The 20,300-nt window shown below is 37.7% G+C and overlaps 1 protein-coding gene across 4 annotated transcripts in view; it reads left to right on the forward strand.

The window, feature by feature from the left end:
- The window catches only part of CORIN (corin, serine peptidase), a 118,734-nt gene that overhangs the window by 86,530 nt on the left and 11,904 nt on the right, over positions 1-20,300 (forward strand). For all 4 annotated transcript variants that reach the window (XR_012580474.1, XM_074541537.1, XM_074541538.1 and 1 more), the window contains exons 14-18: positions 2,810-2,923; positions 5,322-5,432; positions 6,137-6,266; positions 16,632-16,754; positions 19,545-19,594. Coding sequence is in view for 3 of the 4 variants with exons in the window: in XM_074541537.1 (XP_074397638.1) it covers positions 2,810-2,923; positions 5,322-5,432; positions 6,137-6,266; positions 16,632-16,754; positions 19,545-19,594 (528 nt within the window). In the remaining variant the exon portion in view is untranslated. The remainder of the gene's footprint in view (positions 1-2,809; positions 2,924-5,321; positions 5,433-6,136; positions 6,267-16,631; positions 16,755-19,544; positions 19,595-20,300) is intronic.

The following is a 20,300-nucleotide window of genomic DNA, read 5'->3' on the forward strand; positions in this document are numbered from 1 at the left end:
TTTGTTCTCCTAGACATTAACATATGAAATATTGTTCTAATATGTAACATTTGTTTCTCGAGTGGATCTCTCTCTAAAGTCTAGACAGAATGTCACAAGCAATCAGCAGAATTCTTATCAGTTTCTATAAATATGGAAGACTGTATCAGTTAGCAAATTACTGCTGTCAGGGTGACATTACATTGACCAGGGCTAATACTGTTACTGAAAAACAAAAAGTCCTTGTAGAGCTCCAGGAGTAGCTGCCTCTCACTTATTCATATTCCATGTGTGCAGGACAAAATCAAAACTTGATGATCTTTCCATGTGTAAATGGATAGCTCAAATTTTCTTGGCTTTATCCTTTTAAATTGGTTTTCTAACATTAAAAAAAGACAGACTGTTTAATTTGAAACCCTTGTATTTGAAGTGCTTTAAATGATCTATGTGGAACAGCTTTACAGTGCAGGCAGGAAGAGGCTGAAAAAGACCAGCTGCAGCTTTCTTATGTTTAGACTACTCTGGCCAAAAAATATAAGTTAGAACCCTCCAAAGAGGTGTACTCTCCCCATGCAGAGCAGAGCTGGATTCAGCAGCCACTGTCTCCTTCTGTCACATGGGCTGTGTGAGAGGACATCTCAGCCACGCAATTGCACTGAAGTCCTCAGACTTTAGTGCCATCCACACTGGGATTTGGGGAGAAAATTTGACTGGGGTTACTGGAAGTGAGACTTCTGAGTGCAATAAAGTGCAGGGAAGGTAATTTCAAAAAATTATTATTATGATAGGTGTCACGAGATTTTGTGGTATTAAATATTATAGTTGGTTGTAGTTGAATGCATTAAATTGCTGCTGCTGAGCAATGCCTCTGGCAGGGAGCAGAACAGGATCCTACACGTACTAAAGAAATTGAGGATATAACATTCATGGCCAATACTGTCTCACTATTTTCTGCAATCTGGGTTTTGACCTGTACTATTTTAGGTGAGAGAAAAATGTGGTGGTCTTGATGTTAATGATGTAATGATAATTGGGTGGGAAATGTATATATGGACAACAATTTGTAACTTCCTTCATATTATGAAGAAGAAGGAAGGCAAAATCATATATGAAACCACATCTCTTGTCAAAATATATTTTTGAGATGGGGTTAATTTACATATAGACAAGTTTTCCTAGCTCTGTTTTCACTTCCCTTTCATTGAATTAAAAATGCATGTCACAAAAATAATTAGAGAGGAAATATAAATACTGCAAATGGTGGTAGGTGATCTCTGCCAACAAAACAGTGTACTTGAACACTGAATTTAGTAACTAGTGAATTTTTCATAGGGAATTGTCTCTGTATTTGTCTATGTGATTAGTTTTGGAGAGTCCTGGTACGCTTCACAGTGTAACACTGTAATGTGTGATGAAGAGAAAAGGAAATGTGCATTAAATGAATTGTGAATGCTGCTGAAAATCTGATAGGTTCATAAATTATGGAGAGTTTAAGCTTTTTTTATTTCGTATTCATAACAAGATCCTAAAATTGAATTCCTTGTTCTATATAAGAGTAGAGATTTTTTTTTTTGTTTCAATTAATTTTTCATCGAAAGGTATCAGAAATATTGTCAAGAAGGAGACCTGGAAAGTGGTGATACCCAGGAAAGTTATTTGATAATGAGGAATTAGTTTCAAAGGTTAAGGCTGTTTATTTCTCTGGGCTTTAACCTTTATTTACATGTTTTTTCAAATCTAAACAAAATCAAGCACCCTACACATCCAGGTACAGGTAAAACCTGAACAGATTTTTCCATTTATCCAGTAGGGATTCTGTGGTTCATATTTGTAAAATATGTACTTCAGAATTAAAATTTCTTGGAAACAATATATTTGCTTATAACTTACTGCTTTCACAGTTGCAGGTCCAGGCAAAGAGAGGTGCTGCTTTAAATACTGTTTTTAAATTTGTGCCTGAATTATTTTTATGTATGAACATCAGGGCTTTCAATTGAGTTTGCCCTTAGATTAAAATGAAAAGTATCATCTATAGAGCAGGCCAAACAAGGCAATCAAATAATCTGGTTTAGTCAGACATAGGACGACAATATGTCATTTTTATGGCTTCCTATAAAACCAGAGTGTCAGTCATGCAGGACATTAGTATGTCAAAGTATTTAAACTGATATCACAATAAAATATTTTTTTAGCTGGTGGAAATAAAAAGTGGAATAAAACAAGAGAAAACTCTTTTCTAAAATGTACCTTGGCCTATTCTTAATTTCCTCTAGCTGACCAACAGGAATTTTTCTGTCAAAACACTTTGACCTAGTTTTGTATTACTTCTCTTTCTGCCCTTCATTCTGATTCTGTGTTAGATTCTGCATCAGCACTGCCAGAAAAAAAGCATGTATTTCTACAGTGTTTCATGGAGATTCCATGCTTTTATAGGATATGCTTTTGAAAGACCAAGGAGTTTCTATGGACTTCAGAATTATAAAAGTTCTTATATTACTAGCAAATGTATTTCAAGAATAGTGGTGTATGGGTTTTGAGCTAATTGAGCTAATGCCCAAACCATTATAGATATGTATAATATACACTCATAATACAATTATTATTTCAAAAGCAGTGAATTATTTTGAAGTGTTACAATATTTAGATCCATTTATCAAGTGTGCACTGTGCCAGTCTTATTTCCATTTCTTCATTAGTAACTATTCTTGGTACCTTCTAAAATTTATATTGCAAGTGAAAATATTTTGTGTGTTTCAGGACTTTTAAGGAAGAAAGCATTTGATTCAATATTGCATACAAATGTTTCAGAAATGTGCTTCTCTGCCTCCAGGTTGTAGAGAAAGGGGTCTTTGGGAGTGTCCTTTGAAGAAGGTGTGCATCAAACACACTATGATCTGTGATGGTTTCCCAGACTGCCCTGACATGATGGATGAAAAGAATTGCTGTAAGGACTCATGCAGTTTGTTACTCTCTTAAAAGGCTGATCACATTTTTGGGATGTTGAGGTGCAAAATCAGTCAAAGTAAAAAGGTTTTATGCTTTCTATAGCAGAAAGACTTAGTCATTCCCTCAGTTCCCCTTTCCGTTTGTCTGTGGCACCAATTTCCCTCTTTCCTCATCTTCTGTCCTTTGTTGTTCACATCCTGAGATCCTTGCCGTCTGTTTTGTCACTCTTGTCCTCTTTTTCTTTTCTTTTTTCTTTTCTCTTTCTCCCTCCCTCCTTTTCTGGTGCCTTTGTACTTTTATTCCTTGTAGATTTTTGACTTCTTTTCCCAGGTTTCTTTAACTTCATTCCATACAGGCATTGCTCATAGCTGCCTACTGCTCACTTTTTCCTTGATTTCTACTTACCTGTTTTTTGGTAAATGTCTTATGTTTTATTGTAAACAATGCCTTATTTAGTTTCTTTCCTGATTGACATTTCTTAGATTCTGTCTCCCTGCTTGGCTCCACAGGTTTCTTCTGCAATCCAATCTGTGATAGCATCAAGATACAGACCTTAGGAGGATGCACGAGTGGCATGGGCACACAGTCCATGTGCACAGTGCAAGTCTGTTCACAGTGCTGGCAGGGAGCAGCCTGCACCCTGCTCCCCTCTGGGGGCTGCCCTCAGTTCTCTTTCCTCTATTTCCATCTGAGAATGGGATGGGAAGTGGTGGAATATCTGCACACAGCAGCTTTTCAGGCTCCCACCCTGCATACTAAGCTGGGAGTGAGTGCCCTGGGAGGTTAGCTCCACTTTCTGAATTCTCTTCTTTTGAGAAAACTGGTGTGTGGGCACGCTGCCAACACAAGGAAGCAGAAAAGACATACTGGGAGAAGGTCTGCACAACAAAGGAGGGATCATTGGTTGGCAAAGTTGGCTGAAAACTGAAATTTTTCATTCTCTGAGGAAACCTGGTATTTTGTCATTTTTGCTGGGATGTTTGGATATAGTTCTGTGATTTAAAAGAAGTTGCTCCTGAGTCTCTGGAGTTCTGTTGGTAGGAGCATTTTGTGTCCTAAGTGAAGCCTATGAGTATGTTTGCCAAAATGAAGAGCAGCCCGTGTGTATTGCTAGATCAAACTTTGTTTCTCTTTGGGAAGCTGCAGCTCACAAAACATTTCCTAATCTGCTTTCATTGTAAAGATTGTACCACTTAATTTCCAAGCTCTGTGCTGTAATCTAAAGGGTGGACATGGTATTAAAGTGATTTACTTGTGATCACACATTAGGATTATGACAGAGAAAAGATTACCAAAGGGCTAAGGTTAATCTAGTTGATAATTACTGGAGTATATTTCCTCTCTGCTTTTGATTTGGGGCTTGAATAGTCTAAAATGGAAGCAAAGTTTTCCCAGCTGAGGGGTTCCTGTTTTTCAATTATGCTCTCTCTGGAAGGCGGAGTTAAAGTGCTTTTTCTGGTTTTGCATGCTTTATTACAGAGGTAGAAAGACCAGGGGTAGGCAGCACTGCCTGCTCTGTCTGTATGGTTTTCCCTGTGGAGTGCACTTTTGTACTGGTGTTGCAAATAAGTGCTTGGATTGTATAAATTGGCAGTATAAATACTGTACATCAGCCAAACATGGGCACAACTGAATGCAGCTCCCTTCCAGGCATTTTCTCCCCCTCTGCCCTCCCCCAGGTCTCAGAATTCCCTAATGATGGGGTTTATAGAAGCTGGAAATATGTTAGTGAGGAAGTTACTGTGCTTCTACACGCCTGCCTTTCGGAAGGGAGGTTGTTGGAAGAAAAGTCATTTGCAAATGGAAGCTATTGTAGTTCCCGTACTGAACAGAGTCTGGAAATCCATATGTAAGGATACCAGCTGTGAACTGGAACATGTCTATCAGTACAGCAGTTCTCTACCTCTAAAGTGGAGATAAAAAAAAATACAAAATTTTCAAAAGCAAAGGAGAATTCAAAAATTAATATATAATTGCTGTGGATGAGAGGAAATAGATACTCATTGTGGTAAAATATTTTTTTCAAAAACCATGAAGAACTAAACAAATTTGGATTAGTCGGCTAAAAAGCACAGAACAGTACTTTCTCTTACAGCTTCTGAGTTGCTAAGACAGGTTTCATATTACAAGATCACAAATGATCCTAAGTAATCCCAGATCTTGCATTTATAGATGCTCTTCCTTCCCTCTGAATTGCGATGCCCTCTGTCACTGCATGGCAGCAACCACTTTCTGCACCAGTGGTATCCATGCTGAATTTTCTTGCAAATCTGCTTCACTTCCTTTTCCATGAGTCTGATCTGTGTCTACCTTGACTCTCCTCAATTTTCCATGTCAATGTGAATTTCACTTCAATCATGTCTTTGTCAGGAGGAAGCATGTTTTTGTCTTTGCAGCATTTTGTGACGAGAGTGAACTTGAATGTGCCAACCATGAGTGTGTGCCCCGTGAACTCTGGTGTGATGGGCAGGCAGACTGCACTGACAGCTCAGATGAATGGGACTGTGGTAAGTTTCTTCTCAAAGTGGTGTTTGGGTGATGGTGGCAATCACTGGTGATTTAATTCAGAGTACAGTGGTGGAGAGGGGCTCCCTCTGTTATCCAAGAGAAGACTGGGGTGAGGTTGGGAAAGCATGCAAGGAAGCAGGCAGAAGAGAAAGCAAAAGCTCAGTGTGAAGTGTCACAGTGCAAAGATACAAGAAAAGTGATAGAGCAAGAAAATGTGTAGATGATGTCTGTAATCTGGAAAGTATTGTGGATAGAGGAGAGATTAAGAAGACATTGAGATTTGGAAGGACCTTATGAGAATCTTTTTTGCTTGTGATAAAAGCAGTTCCTGAATTTTTTTATACAGATGAAGAGAGAAGAAATGGTGATGGTCTTTCTATCTAGATTATCTAACTAGATTAAGGCTATAAAAATTAAGGCTATCAGCAACCCATGTGAATCTGTGCTGGTGAATTAGAAGTGTTTGGGTTTATTCTTGCACTCTCGATGCCTTTGCTGTTCAGTGTCTCATGCTGTTCACTCCTAACAAGGTTCAGATAACCACACTTGCCTTGGTTTTAAGTTGCATAGCTGATCAGCATGTAAAGCTAGGAGAAGTGCCAGCATCTTGGAAGAATCTTGAATGTAGTTGCATGTTTTCAGTTTTCCATCTATAAATCTATTTGAAATAGTACTGAAGTTTTCTTCCTTTTTTTCTTTCCAGTTACACTGTCTAAAACCAGGAATTCCTTGATGCTCCTGACCGTTCACAGGTCAGCTGCTGATAACCATGTTTGTGCTGATGACTGGCAAGAAAACTTAAGCCAACTGGCCTGCAATCAGATGGGTTTAGGGTAAGGTCAGTAGTTTGTAGCTTGATGATTTCTTAGGACAATTGGAGTGCTGGTGTTAGATGTGAACTATCATTGTTCACTGCAATGTTAGACCTAGTGGGGAAATGGTTCACAGAGAAAAGAGGTAATGAATTTTTGTGAGCTGTGGCAGAATTTCACTAAAATCTAGGCACTTTCACCACTTTATAAACATTGCATGATTGTTATTAAGAGTGTTTTGAAGAGATAATGGTGTTTTGCCAAGGCTCAGTACATGCACTAACAGTTACTGCTGAGGCTCAGAATGTAATACCCTGTTTCTTCCTAAAGAATTAAAGCAGACTTAGGAAAAGAAAGAAAAATCCTCTTCATTTATTTGCTTTCTGCAATAAATACTGTAGGTTAGACAAGTGGATGTATTTGACTTGGGCATCTCTGGACAACAGATTGTTAAAGAGAGGATTTCTGTGTGGAACTCAGAAAAAGAAATAGCCTCTGAGTGTCTTACTGCATGCACACTAAATTGTGGAATAATCGATGCAAAATATAACTGTTGGATAAAAATCAAGTTCAGCTGCTCTGATATTCACAGTTCTCTTACTGGGAAGAGGCAAATCTGATGGTATATAAGGCTGTCTTTTGCCAGTGTGAATTAAGAGGTGTCTTTTCTGTTAGCTTTTCTCCACTACACAAACTGACATTCTTTGTACCTTTCTCAAAGGAGGATAAAGACCCTGGGTTAGTTAAGTACACTTCATGTACTCTGTATTGTCTTGCACTGCAGGGATACTTGGCATCCATCCTAACAGATACTCTGAATTGAAGACCACCTATAACTGGACTGCCTGCCATTCTAACACACAATTTTATACTCTTCTGTCTAGTTTAGTGTATCTAAATAATATTTGCTTTAGCTTTATATAGCATCCTAATAAAGCTATATAGAGTGATAGAATATACTGAGTTGGAAGGGACCCATCAGTGTCATTGAGTCCAACTCCTGGCCCTGCACAGGACACTCCAACAAACACACCCTGTGCCTGAGAGCACTGTGCAAATACTTCTTGAAGTCAGACAGGCATGGTGCTGTGACCACTTCCCTGAGGAGCCTGTTCCAGTGCCCAACCATCTCTGGATGAAAAGCCTTTCTCTGTTACCTAACCTAAACTTCCCCCTGATGTTTCCTACCATCCCCTTGAGTCCTGTCACTGGTCACCAGATTGAAGAGAGCAGTGTCTGTCCCTCTGCTTACCCTCCAGAGGTAACCAAGTACCTCAGACACTCCTCATACAGCTTCCCTTCCTGTCCCTTCACCATCCTCCTGGCCATCTTTTGGATGCTCTCTAGCAGTTTAATGTCTCAGATTGTGGCACCCAGAACTTCCCACAATATTCAAGGTGAGGCCGCCCCAGTGCAGAGCAGAGCAGAACAGAGCAGAGCAGAGCAGAGCAGGACAATCCCCTCCCTTGCCTGGCTGGTGATGCTGTGCCTGATGCTCCCTAGGACAGGGTTGTCCCTCCTGGCTGTGTGGGCACTGCTGGCTCATGTTCACCTTGCCATTGGTCCTAACATAAAATTTGCTTCTCTTTCCCATGATGCTTGCTGCTGGGAAAATGAAAATGTATTGAACTATCACAACACCTCTGATTCCCTCCATTTTTCAGGGGTGTGTCTAGGCTGAAATCAGCATGGGTGGAAACCTACACCTTCCTGCTTCGTCACTGATGCTTGCTAACAGGTGTCATCAATCCTGCACTTTTAAGAAACATAAGAGACAAAAATTATTCTTAAATCTCAAAACTCAATTTTCTTTCAAGGTGATATATTCTAAAAATTAATTTTTCTAAAAGATATTCTTGGTAGGGACAGGCATTTGTGTCAAGGCAGTAGGAAATTATGAAGCCAATTCAGTTCTGAAGTCTATAACTTCAGTTTGACTCCACTACTAATTTCTAATTCTTTCTTGCAGTACTTCAGAAAACCAAATCAGTGTTTGTCTTTCCTTTCTTAATGCCCCATTTTGTCAGTAACCTGAGGCCTGATTTTCTTAGCTATTCTTCAAGTTTTTGTGGAGTGGCACTGCCAAAAATACAGTAAATTAGCTTTGAAAAGTCGTAAGGAAAACAAAAATTATGATGCATTACTAGAACTGATTTCCAAAATCAGTTCTCATATACTCCAGTTCTTAAATACTCTTTATTTCCAAAAGGAGTAATATGAGCAATGCAGCTGTTTAATTATTTTGTTAACATTGCATAAGGATTCAGTGAAAATGTCACAGAGGCTAATGTTTTCTATATGGTAAAATGGAAGACTCTATAACTGAAGTTTCATGCCACTGTGTAATCTGATCTGAAGGTATGAACTTCATCTCTTAGTATTTACATCCTATATAAATTATTTAATTGACTTACAACAAGAATGGCTGAATGTGAGGTTGACAATATTGGTGTTTTTAACAAGCTCTTCATGCTCACCATTGAGGGTGCAGGTAAATTAGACTGTATATTGCACAGAACTCAAGTAATGATAAAACATCTCCTTTTACATTAAAAAAAATTAATAAATAAATAGGAAATGTTTTATGCAGTGCTTTTCTGCAATTATTCCCAATGGGTACAGCTTCATTTTACTCCTTCAGAAAATTAAAGCTGTGAATGTACAAATTCTGTCCACATTAGAGCACACTGCAGAACCACCCAGTTTTGTCGCTGTTAATTACTTACTTAATAATTATTTACAGCAACTCTTTATTTTGCTTTAATAGCGCTCTAGTTTATTTTTACAGAAAAATAATGCATATTATGAGTGAGATATCAAATTAAAGACCTATTAATGCCTTAGACCAGGAATTACAATGAATGATAGCTTTTGGAATTTTTATTTTCTGTAAAGCTCTGCAAACTATTTTTAATAGCTCTGCAAACTATTTTTAACTGTCTAGTGCTTTGCCAAATAAAAACTCCCAATTACTATATAAGGTGGTAATGTTTAAAATATAAAGGCAATGTCTTTCTAACAGCTTTTGGATGTTATAGTTATTTGAAAATAACATATTTTAATATTTTAGGCTAAATTAATCTGAAAAAAACAAATGAAGATAATGAAGTGATAGTGGTTAAAGTTAGGTTAATTTAATGGATAGTGGTAAAGCATTTTACAGAATAGCAGTCTGTCTGTTTGGAACATACAAACCTTCAGTCTGAAGCAACATGAAAAGTTCATTCTATTCTGCCCATTTCACAAAATGCAAGCAATTTTGCTGGCTGTTTGCCAGTTATAATTCCACAGACGATGTGGTTTTCCAGTTTTTCATAGCACCACTCATGGAATGTGTTGTGTGATGCATGATGCAACATCCCACAAAGCCACAAGTTCCAAGCATTGTCTGAAAGGCTTTGGACTATTGATGTCTGGTGCTCAAGCTGTGCAACATGTATTCTTAGCAGTTCTTACGTTTTTCTCTAGTACAAAAGATGTTAAATTTGTTTGTGTGTAATGCCAAGAGCTTACTGGGAATGCTCAAGTCTTAGGTTTCACAGTTTACAACCAGATGGGACTATCATACCCCCTAATCTGACTGCCTCTTTATGTCAGGACATATAAGTTTATTCAGAAACTTCTGACTGAGGCCCAGATTTCATTACAGTGAATTTAAATGCAGTCTCTGGCAATGAGTTCTTCTGTTAACACAGGTAGAGAACGAACAGCATTCAGTCTCACATCTGTCCTGTTGTGTTCTAGAGGCAGCGCTGCTGAGGATGGGTGTACTGCATAGGTTCAGAATGCTGGAAGAATGTTGGAAGAATGTATTTTGTCATGATGTTCAGTTGAAAAAACCCACTTTCCATATACTTGGAAGTCCACATTATTTGCTGATGAAATGGCAATCATAAAAGCATGGTCTGCTCAGCTCTGAAATTTGATAAAGGCAGCAGTGAAGTTGTTCTGTCATTCTGTGAAAATATAGTGGAATAATTTGTCCTTCTTGGCTGCACTAGGATGGTAGAGCAAATACAACAAATTTCAAGAGTTTGTGCTCAGCAGAGTACGGGGGAGATTTTACTTCACCAGCATGTTCTGGTCTAGTATCAGTGTAAAATTGCAGCTCTCTACCAAGTTACTTGTTTTTAAAAATCTCCTGTTATCTCTTCCTGTACCTGCTGCTCCTTTTCTTGGAGGCAGTGTCACTGGTGGTCCTCTGAAACCAGCAGCTCCTTTTCCTTCTTTCCTCTGCTGTGGCATCTGCTGTGCATGTATTTATGAAAGGGATGGGCAAGTTTGTTGTTGCTGCCTGGCTTTCTGTCTTTTCTGGTACTTTTCACTCAATGTCTTTGGTATAAAGATCTTGAATATTTGACAACTGAGCAGTCAAGCTGCTGGGCAAACAATCTCTTGTTTTCACATGATACTAATTTGTTTTTTTAATTACTCTATAATGATTTCTGCAAGAGGAATAATGGAAGCGCAGCTAATGTTTTATTTGCTCAAAGAACATAACAAAAACAAACCCCAGAATCCTGTAACACCCATGTAATAAATTTGAACTTCTGAATGAAACCTTATTTTCTCCAAGAATAGACATGACATTTAGTGAAACAAATTCCACGCCAAAGAGGAAGTATTTGTACTCATTCATTCAATCTAGATTTCTAGATCCATTCAACAGAATGTAACATGCTCTTAACCTGCCTTGAATTTATTCATGTTTTCCATGGCCACGGTGTTCTATTAATCGTGTAGATGATGTAGAAAGCAAACTTGTTACATTTCATGTAATTTTTTAAGAATGGCAACTAATAACTCATTACAGAATTTTACTGAAAATAGAGCTGTGGTAGATGTGGAAGGCTGTTCTAGTAAATTGGAGCAATAATAGACCAATGCTAAAATATGTAGACTTTATTCAGTGTATTAGAGTTGTGCTAGACTAATATCTGATAGATTATGTCTCATCTTTCATGTACATATGTAGTTTAAAATATAATTATTTGGATAAGGCTGTGTTTGAAGAAATTCCAACCTTATAATTCCTGACAAATCATGACAGTTTCTTCAAACAGTCATTAAACGTGTGGTTAGTGTCCTCATATAACACTTTCTAGTTCCATGATTGGATATTTTCTTTTTTTTTTTTAAAGTAAAATGATTCTTACTCATGATTTTATTATCTCAAACAGCCTTGGAGCTGTCTGAATGTTCTTCTGGGTAATTGGCCATAGGTGGCCATACCTGACCTGCAGAGGTCCCTTCCAAGCCCAACCATTGTGTGATTGGTTAAAAGAAAAATACAGGAATGCTACCAAACCAGGAAATGTTCTTTTTCTAATGATTGGTCACAAATCCTTTTTCAAACTGTTTTATGCTGTAACTTGTGCATTTTAAACCTACTGCCTCCTTTTTTCTTTCATTTTTTATACAGGAGCTTCCAGATTCAGATTTACTCCTTTTAACATGAAACAGATATTAAATCTCTCTGCATTGAAAATTTATTCTGAAATCTGCAAGCTGAAGTGGTTTTGGGTTTTTGAAATAAAACAACTAGAATTTTGTTTCAAGTCAACATTTTTCTCTGAAATTCATCCCATTTTTAAAATTAAAAGCTAATTGACTTTAAATGAAGGACTTAACATTAAATTTGAAGTTGAATTAATACTTCCAGCTAAGAAAATTAAGATTGTATTTGAAGCTTTAACTTCAGATGCTTCCAACTGGTCTTTTTTCAGGTTTAGCTACAGAATGATACTTTATGAAACCTGTAATTTACAGAGTCAGAGAACAGAGTGCTGCAAAGTCAGGCCTCTGTTATCAACACTGTTTTCAGCACAAATCTGAAACACAACCTCATCCTAGCTGTGAAGAAAATTAATTCTATTCCAGCCAAAACCAGCATGCAGAGATAAAGCAAGCAAGTAATTTTTTTGCACTATAATTATGAGTTAACTCGTTTTTTGTAGACTTGACTAGCTTATCAGCTAGGAGATAAGACTGAGGGATTTTGAAACCTGAAAAATCACAGTGATTATCAACTTTCTACCAAAAAATTTTAAGAATAATTTAATCATAATTTTTTATTTTTTCTATCAATGCAGTGAATACTTTTAATTTCTAATTTTCTATGTTTCAATATGTTTTCATTTTGAAATTTCAGATATCTTTGATTTTAATACTCTTACAATCAAGGTTTTGATATGTTACTCCATATTCTATGGCACAGCTTGGCTTTAGAGAATTCTGGTCAAGACTAAGAAGATTTAAACCAATATGTACAGACAGGAAACAGATGCTGTTCCAGCTCTGAAAGAGGCCTAATTTGCTTTAAATGAGTGCCCATATGTGAGTGATCCATTGCCTTCTGGCCTAACTCAAGGCTTCTTTTCTCAAACCTGCTCTCACATGAGGCCTACAAGAATGGAATTACAGAAAGTAAACTGACATGTGTCACTGTTACCTGAAAGCAAGAAGTAATCCAGTTTATGGATTATACTTTATCCTAAACTTGCAGTTTAATGAATTTGAACAACTTCTTCCAAATGGAAAAAGGAGAATAAGGTATTGAAAACATTGCTGAACAGAAGTATCCCAGATATGTTACAAACAGAATGATGAGCTTCATAAACTAAAATTAGTCTCTGCCTTCTAGTTTTCTTTTTTTTTTTTGTTATAATTTAGTATGCAAGTCATAATGCTTATTTTTTACTGTAAACTCTGACTGTTGTGCACAGTGATCAGCAGGTAGCAGGTCACTGAGCAGAGCATTCTCTGGAATGCTCTGAGAACTTTTTATTAAATATTTTCATTTTACAGTTTATCTAATGAAACATTACTTTTCCCCACTGATAGCACATTTTTAATGTAGAACACAGACCAGGTTCTCCTTTTCTCTCTTAATTCTAAAAATTTCTCTCTTAAACACATACGAGAATTGTTAGCTTGAAATTAAATTCTTTAAAGGAATATTCTAATTTTTAAGTTAAAATTGAAAAATCAGTAAAATTTAAGTTGGAAATTCCTACTTGAGTAATGCGCTACTGCAAATTGAAATGTTTTGCCTGATTTTACAAGTAACTGATTTTATAGGCTGTTAAATATTTTGAATTGACTTAGATTGAAGGAAACTTCTAGATCAAAAGAATTAGCTACATTAGAATTTTATGTGCACTGTGATGGTCATTAGATCTAGCACACATCTTTCTGTGAAGGAGCAAGACTGACTTGATGATCTCGGAGCTTTTTCCAACCTAATTATTTCTGTGATTCGGTGATTCAGTGACTGTTCTGTAATATTGAATATGCTCTGGTGGGTGAAAGTCTGATCTGGTAACTGTTGGCCTTCTTTAAGATTCAGCTCTTCATCATAGGCCCTGGTCACTACAGTGTGTTTGTATTGTGCAAAAGAATCATAAAATCCTCACTGTAACGGGCATCTGGAGAGCATCTAATCCTTCTCCCACTTGAAGCACTGATCCCTATTGCCAAATGGGATCAGTTCAACCACTGCTCTGTTTAGCCAAGTCTTGGAAACCTTGATGGATGGGGCTCTCTGTTCCAGGGCTGCTTCACCTTCCTAATGAAAAAGTATTTCCTTTTTGTGTGCTCTGAGTCTCCAAAGCTGTAGGTCAAGGCCGTTTCCCCATGTTTTACCATGCAGCACTATTGAGAAAAATTAGTTTCAGTCATGTTTTAACTCCTCTTCAAGTATTTGCAGGTTGCTGCTGAATTGCCCTTTAGCTTCCTCTTCACGAGAATAACCAAGTTCAGTACCCTCAACCCCTCCTTAAGAGTAAGTGCCAGAGGCCCCTCAAAAATCTGAAAGCCATTTGTGTGATCCTTTCCAGTTTCTAAATATCATCTTAAACTGATGTACCTCAAACTGCACACTGTCTTCCAGTATGTATGATTTCAGTCAACAAACACTGTGCGATTATGGTATATTCAAATCAAAAGGGAAAACAGAAAACTAAGAGAAGTAAAGGAGTCTTCTGAAAGCATTTAATAAAAAAGTATTTATTTGTTTGGCATGAAATCTTGAAAGATATTACAACTTCAACAGGTCACTAAACTAAAAAACAGGCAGGAGAGCTGTTTTTGAACTTGAAGACGTAGCTTGATGTCTAGAAGTAATTAGCAATATAACCTTGTTGTCTTAGAAACTCAGAAGAAAGTGTGTGCTACAGCTCCAAGAGGGACAAGGAGATCCTGCTGTCTGCTGTGTTTCTGGAGCACAGGATGGGGCTGGTGAAAGGGGTACCCATTGCTTCACCTCCCTGCTTTTCTCTGAGTGCTTTAGAGTCCCTGGTGTAATGTGTGCTCCTGGCTCAGCAGCCCCTCTGAAAGTCTCACACTTAGAAACTGTCACCAGCCTGAATCTTTACCCCGGAGATTGTTAGCTCATGTTCTCTCATTCTCTAGCAATTCTGAGAATGCTCTGGTCTCTACACAAATGCTAACCATTGTCTCCAGCTTTCTTCATCTAGAAATGAGGCTCTTTGTTCCCCTTCATTCTGGCTATTTCTCATTAAATAGATGAAAGGAGACAAGTGGCAGCCCTTGCCTATCTAAAAGAAAATCTTTTATAAGCAACATCAAGGGGGGAACATAAATGTTTATAGAAGCCATTCTAAAGATATAAATTAAGGTATCCTGGTAGATATAAATTAAGGTATCCTGGATTTGAGTGTTTTATATCAAACAGTGATCACCAAAGAAAAAAGGTATAGGTACGATCTTTCGACTTTTGCTTTATTTAAGTAAAATAACTGTGAAATTTCATGCAGGTATATAAGTGTTTGGTAGGTTGTTACCTTGATTTAGAAGCACATATCTCCATAATTCTGATTGTAGCATCACTGTAATCTGTAATCTAGAACTGCTGGCTTCATCAAAAATATCTGGTATTTGGTATTAGTACAGATTTGGATTCATCAAATGGCATGATATTTGCTCATTTTTGGGTTACATATTTTATAGATCAGATACTGTTTACCAGTTCATAAAATACCACTGTACACAGTTATGAAATGGTGAACATCATTGTTCAGAGATCATAAGGCAGAATGTCATTGTAAGAAAAAGATTTGCACATGTTTGGTAGGGAAAAGGGTGGGAAATATGGAAGAGAGCAGATCTTTATGTGAATTCTGAAAGCAGGCACGGAGAAGGAAAACTCTTTTTGCAGCAAACATATGCCTGCACATTCTGGTTAGTAGATCATGGAATGACATTTGCTTAATGTGCCCAGAGAAGGTTCTGAAAAATAAGTCATGTAACAGGCAGGGTCCAGGGCCGTGACCTCAAAGTTTGGTTTATTCTGCCAGCTGTGTTGAAAATATTTCCATATGCTTACACTGACAACTTTACCATTAAACACAATTCTTTGATCTCTGTTAGTCTGTGCAGTCACGTGGATAAGAGTGCTGGTGTTTTGTAAAGATTGTTCATAAAAGAAATATAATCAGTATTGAGAATTGGACTGAAAAACAAGCTAATATCCTGGCTGGCATTACCAGGTACTGTCATGAGAGATTGGGTTCAGAGGCCAGTTTAAGGACACATCACAGTTTTGCTGAAATTCTCTAATTCTCTTTTCCATGAGTTAGGATTTAGAATTTGGCCTTTGACTGGTGTTTGGGAGAGCACAGCTTCAAAGTCCTTGTCATTGACAGGAATTGATGGCTAATCATGAATGGTTCTGTGTGGGAAAGCTGCATGACAAGTAAAGTAATTTAGAAATGCTCTATTTTTTCCATTTGGCAGTCAAGGTGTAATAAAATAGCAATTTCTTGAGTCTATCAGGCAATACCTAGGCTGAGGAAGTGGGTATATGAAAATATCTCCTGGTGAACCATTCTAACCCTCACATACTTGTTAGGTTGCTGCGAAGAACAGGTTTGACATTGTCACCAGTGATTTGTTCTGTTTCTCAAAGCAGCCAGCTTGGACTTAGAGATGCTCTCAGGCCTTATTAACAAGGCCTGGACTGCTCTTTACTGTTAAATTTTAATGGATTTCCGATTACAGGAATCTAAGAAAATATTTTTTCTGTTACCTCTTTTTCATATGAAGATCTTTTTTTTTTTTTTTTTTTTGTGCATTTTGCGAGGCCAAGAAACTGTTGAAAGAGTATCAATGTATGCATTACAGTAAATGCCAGCAGAAGGCTGTTGCTGTTCCTGATCCCAGTTCTGCTTCTTTTTGGGAAGTGCAGTGTGACAGTCATGTTGGCTGGCCTCGCTTCTCAGGGTGATTTCATTCTCCTAACTGTGTATCTGCCACTCCTGGCTTTGCCATATCAGTCAGATGTGTGTCTTTAGAGTAAACAGGTATGTTAGGGCCTCTTCACCTTCATAACTGTAACATTGTATCACTGTTTTTCATTTGTTTCAGAGGACCATCCAAAACAGAAATTGTAATAGAGAGTGAGCAAATGCAGGACCAAAAATGGTTGAATCTGCACTCAGACTGGAAGAATAAAAATGCATCCACTTTACATGCACTTCTAGTGAATGGGTAAGTAACAGGTTAAAAAAGACCTATTTCACTGCTGTGGGTGGTCACTTACCAGTGCAGGATGACAAACTCTGGTAAGCTTTTTTTTCCATGGTGTCTGTGTATAAATCCCAGTAAATTCTCATGTAAGTTGTTAAGATATGTTCTGCAATCACTTCAGTGTCTACAATCACTGTGGTCTCTTTTGAGACCATTTTGTGAATCCTCAGGGGCCTGTTCTGGTAGAATAAGAGCATTGGAGTGATACAGAGGTGATGCCCTTGAAGCACCTGGACCAAACAGCTTGGATAAATCTCTGCTGAGCAAGAAAGTCCTGCATGTACTATAGAGCAAAATCTGCAGACACATCTTAGCATCCACTGCAGCCTGAGTAGTCTGGATTAATTCATTTGGAGCAACTACAGCTCCTTCAGTAGAGGCTAGATCCACTTACAGAAGGTTTCCTTAGCTCTGGCTTCAGATGATTCCTTTTAATTAACCCAACTAAAGAGTTAATTATTAATGAGAAGCCAGGATCTCATGGTTGAGACATTCAAAGTGTGACTTTGAAGAGCCAGTGAAGTAGAAATCCAGGGCAAACCTGGGAGAGCCACCTAATCCCCATGGGCAACTGCATTCTTCAAAAAGCACATTCATAATTTCCCTTTGAAATGCCCAGGAGCTTTCAGAACATTCTTCTTCCACAGAAAATCCTTGTGTTTCACAGGAAAAGATTGTCTTGGGTAACTGCAGAGATACAATATGTGTGAAGACAAAAATCTGAGGAAGAAATCTACATTTCTTTTGCTTGGCTCCATTATTTTCTATACTCAAGGTATTCCCTAGTGGCATAAAACTAAAAAGATTGGCTTGCAAGGGCCTCATTTGGCGTTCTTACATCTCAATTCTGTACTTTTTTGTTTTACATTGGTATTTTCCCCATTCCTTTAAGATAATTAATAGTTTTTCATCTAGAAGGGGCATTACTGAATGATACTTGAAAGTTGTCTTTTTAACTCGTTGATTTTCCTTTCTCACTGTCTTTTTTCTCTAGCCTAAAGTATCTAAATGCTTTTCTCCAGAGTAATACAAGAATAAACACCTTGGGTTGTGACCAGACTTAAAGGCAGATCCACAATTCTATTCTGTTCAGTCACTAAAGTGCAAAGCAGAAATTTCAAGGTACTTTTTGACATTTTTGGAAGAGGTCTGCTAGAAAACATATGAAGTAATGGATCTGGAGCCTCTTGAGTTACAAGTTCTAGTCACAAAAGATTTAGTTTTGCCCAAAGTGCAGGTTAAAGGAGGGAAAACATCAGTAGTGATTATTGTTAAATCTATAGCATAATTGAAAGATACATGTAGGAAACAGATCTTCCAGTCCCCCTGAATTCAGAAAATGGATAAGAAGTGATAAACTGAGGAGAAAGGGTGCATGAAGGGTGAGCCTGTTTTTGTTTTGGCTGCATCCAGTGCAGATGACTGGGAAGTGCCCCTGAGCCCTGCAGTCTGGGTGTATTCATCTGTGTCACCTGCAGCGTGTAAAAGGTTTGTGCTGTGGAGTGTGCTGGATGTTTAAAGGAGTTGCCAGGCTTCTGGACTAATGGGAACTTGGCCAAGAACTAACAAACACACCACTAAATCAAAAAGTTTTAATGGGAGGGAACAGCGCAGTGCAGGCAGTGCACACATAAAGGCTTAAAAGTTTTCTCTTTAGAGCTGGCTGAATGGTAAGTAAAAAAAACAAGTGTAAAACACGAGCATGGCTGGTCTCAGTTATATTCCGTGTATTTTCTTTGCCTGTCAAAATTGTGCACAAAATTTAATTTCCTGAAATTGGTTGTCTATCTCTACTATCTCTAGAAAAATAATATTTTGAACTGGGTTTTCAGGAAGAGAAATAGACTGACTTTTACGGTGTATGAATGAGGTCTATGCAATGTAAGGGACAAAGGTTTGGTGAAATTCCAGATTCAAGGTAATCTGTTGGGCTGGCTGACACTGTTGTTTTGCCCACATTAGTATCTATGATTTAACATGAAATGCAGCCTCTTTTTAGGTGGTTCCAGATTTAAAGATACTGCCTACCTGCTGGGATTAAAGTCTGCAAAGAATTACCTGGCAAAGAGATGACCTGTGTATTCAGCTCTGCACCTGCCTCAGAAAAACCTGTACACAGTAGGAATGAAAAAACTGTGGAAATAAAAAGGCAATCAGCTAGTTGTGCAACAGTGCTTGCTGGATTTAATTGTGATTTCTCCTCCCTTGGCAAAAAAAAATCAATTCTTCCCTCTTTTATCTGAAGATATTCAGTAGAAAGTAGAAGTTTTTGTTGTTCTAATACCTTCTTCTGCAGATTTCCTGGATTCTTTTAAAATAGCCAAACTCTTAGGCCATGAAAGATCATCTGTTAGCAAAGGCATTTCAAAGAAAATCGTGTCCTTTGAGTGTAAGGAAGAGGAGACTGGCAATCTGTGCTTTCAGGTGCTGTAAATAAGAACTTGACAGACTGTGCATCCCAGCTGACCTCAGAGCTGGATCCATGCCCAGGGAGCAAGGCAGTCTGCAAAATACATGACACCTACTCATGAAATGTATTGTAAAGCTGAACTAATATTTTGAATTATCTTCAGGCAGATGCTGGAAGACATGGATGATCTGGCATAAGAAGCTCCTTGACTGTCTTTTTACAGTTTGAGGGAATTTTTAACAGCTGGATTACGGCAATGAGTACAATACCTGTGCTGATTTTCAAATTACCAAAATGAATCAATTAATGAGATTTCTACCATGTTTTGTTTCAATATTTAGACAGACGTGTCAAAGCAGAAGCAAAGTGGCTCTCTTTTGCACTAAAGAAGGTAAGAGAGAAGTGCTTATAAAATAGATACTTTTCAAAATGTGTTAAATCACTTTGAAAATGCAGATGTTTAGTGTGGATTCATTCTGAAATTTTTACTACACCTCTGCAAAATCTAATTTTGCACTGGTTTATTTTTCCCTACTTTACTCAGTCTCATCAGCTTTTCTTATATTTTGACTAGGATGCTGTGTGTTAAGGTAGCCCATTCCTGATACCACTAAAGGAATTCTGTCAGCAGTTAGGTTTCAAAAGGTAATTTGATAAAACTTCCTGCTGAAAATATCCTTAACCAGCAGAGTGGTTAGCAGAGTGTCTGCCTGGGAGCTGAAGCTGTGATCTATTTGTTTAGTTCAGGAGGACAGAAGAACCTGAAGCAGAAAGTTATGGACCAAGTCTGTTGGCCCAGCAAGTTGGGCAATTTTAAGTGGTTTGAAAATGCAGAAATTTTTCATCTCTGATGAAACCATGTTCTACAGACAAGAAGAGCTTTGCTGAAGAACACTTGAACTATGAAGTAGGTTGAGGCAGGGAAAAGGAATTACAAGACAGGAGCTAAATTTGGGAAACTAATCAAAACATTTGCTACTTGTCAGAGAAAGGCAAAAGCTCAAAGGAGCTTTCAAAAATCTCATTGAGGTATTTTGTGCTGACATGTTGCTTACTCTATGAAGTTAAATGAACACAGTAAGAATTATAAGGTACAA

Source organism: Zonotrichia albicollis, chromosome 5 (genome assembly GCF_047830755.1).
Source record: "Zonotrichia albicollis isolate bZonAlb1 chromosome 5, bZonAlb1.hap1, whole genome shotgun sequence".
Classification (NCBI taxonomy): Eukaryota; Metazoa; Chordata; class Aves; order Passeriformes; family Passerellidae; genus Zonotrichia; species Zonotrichia albicollis.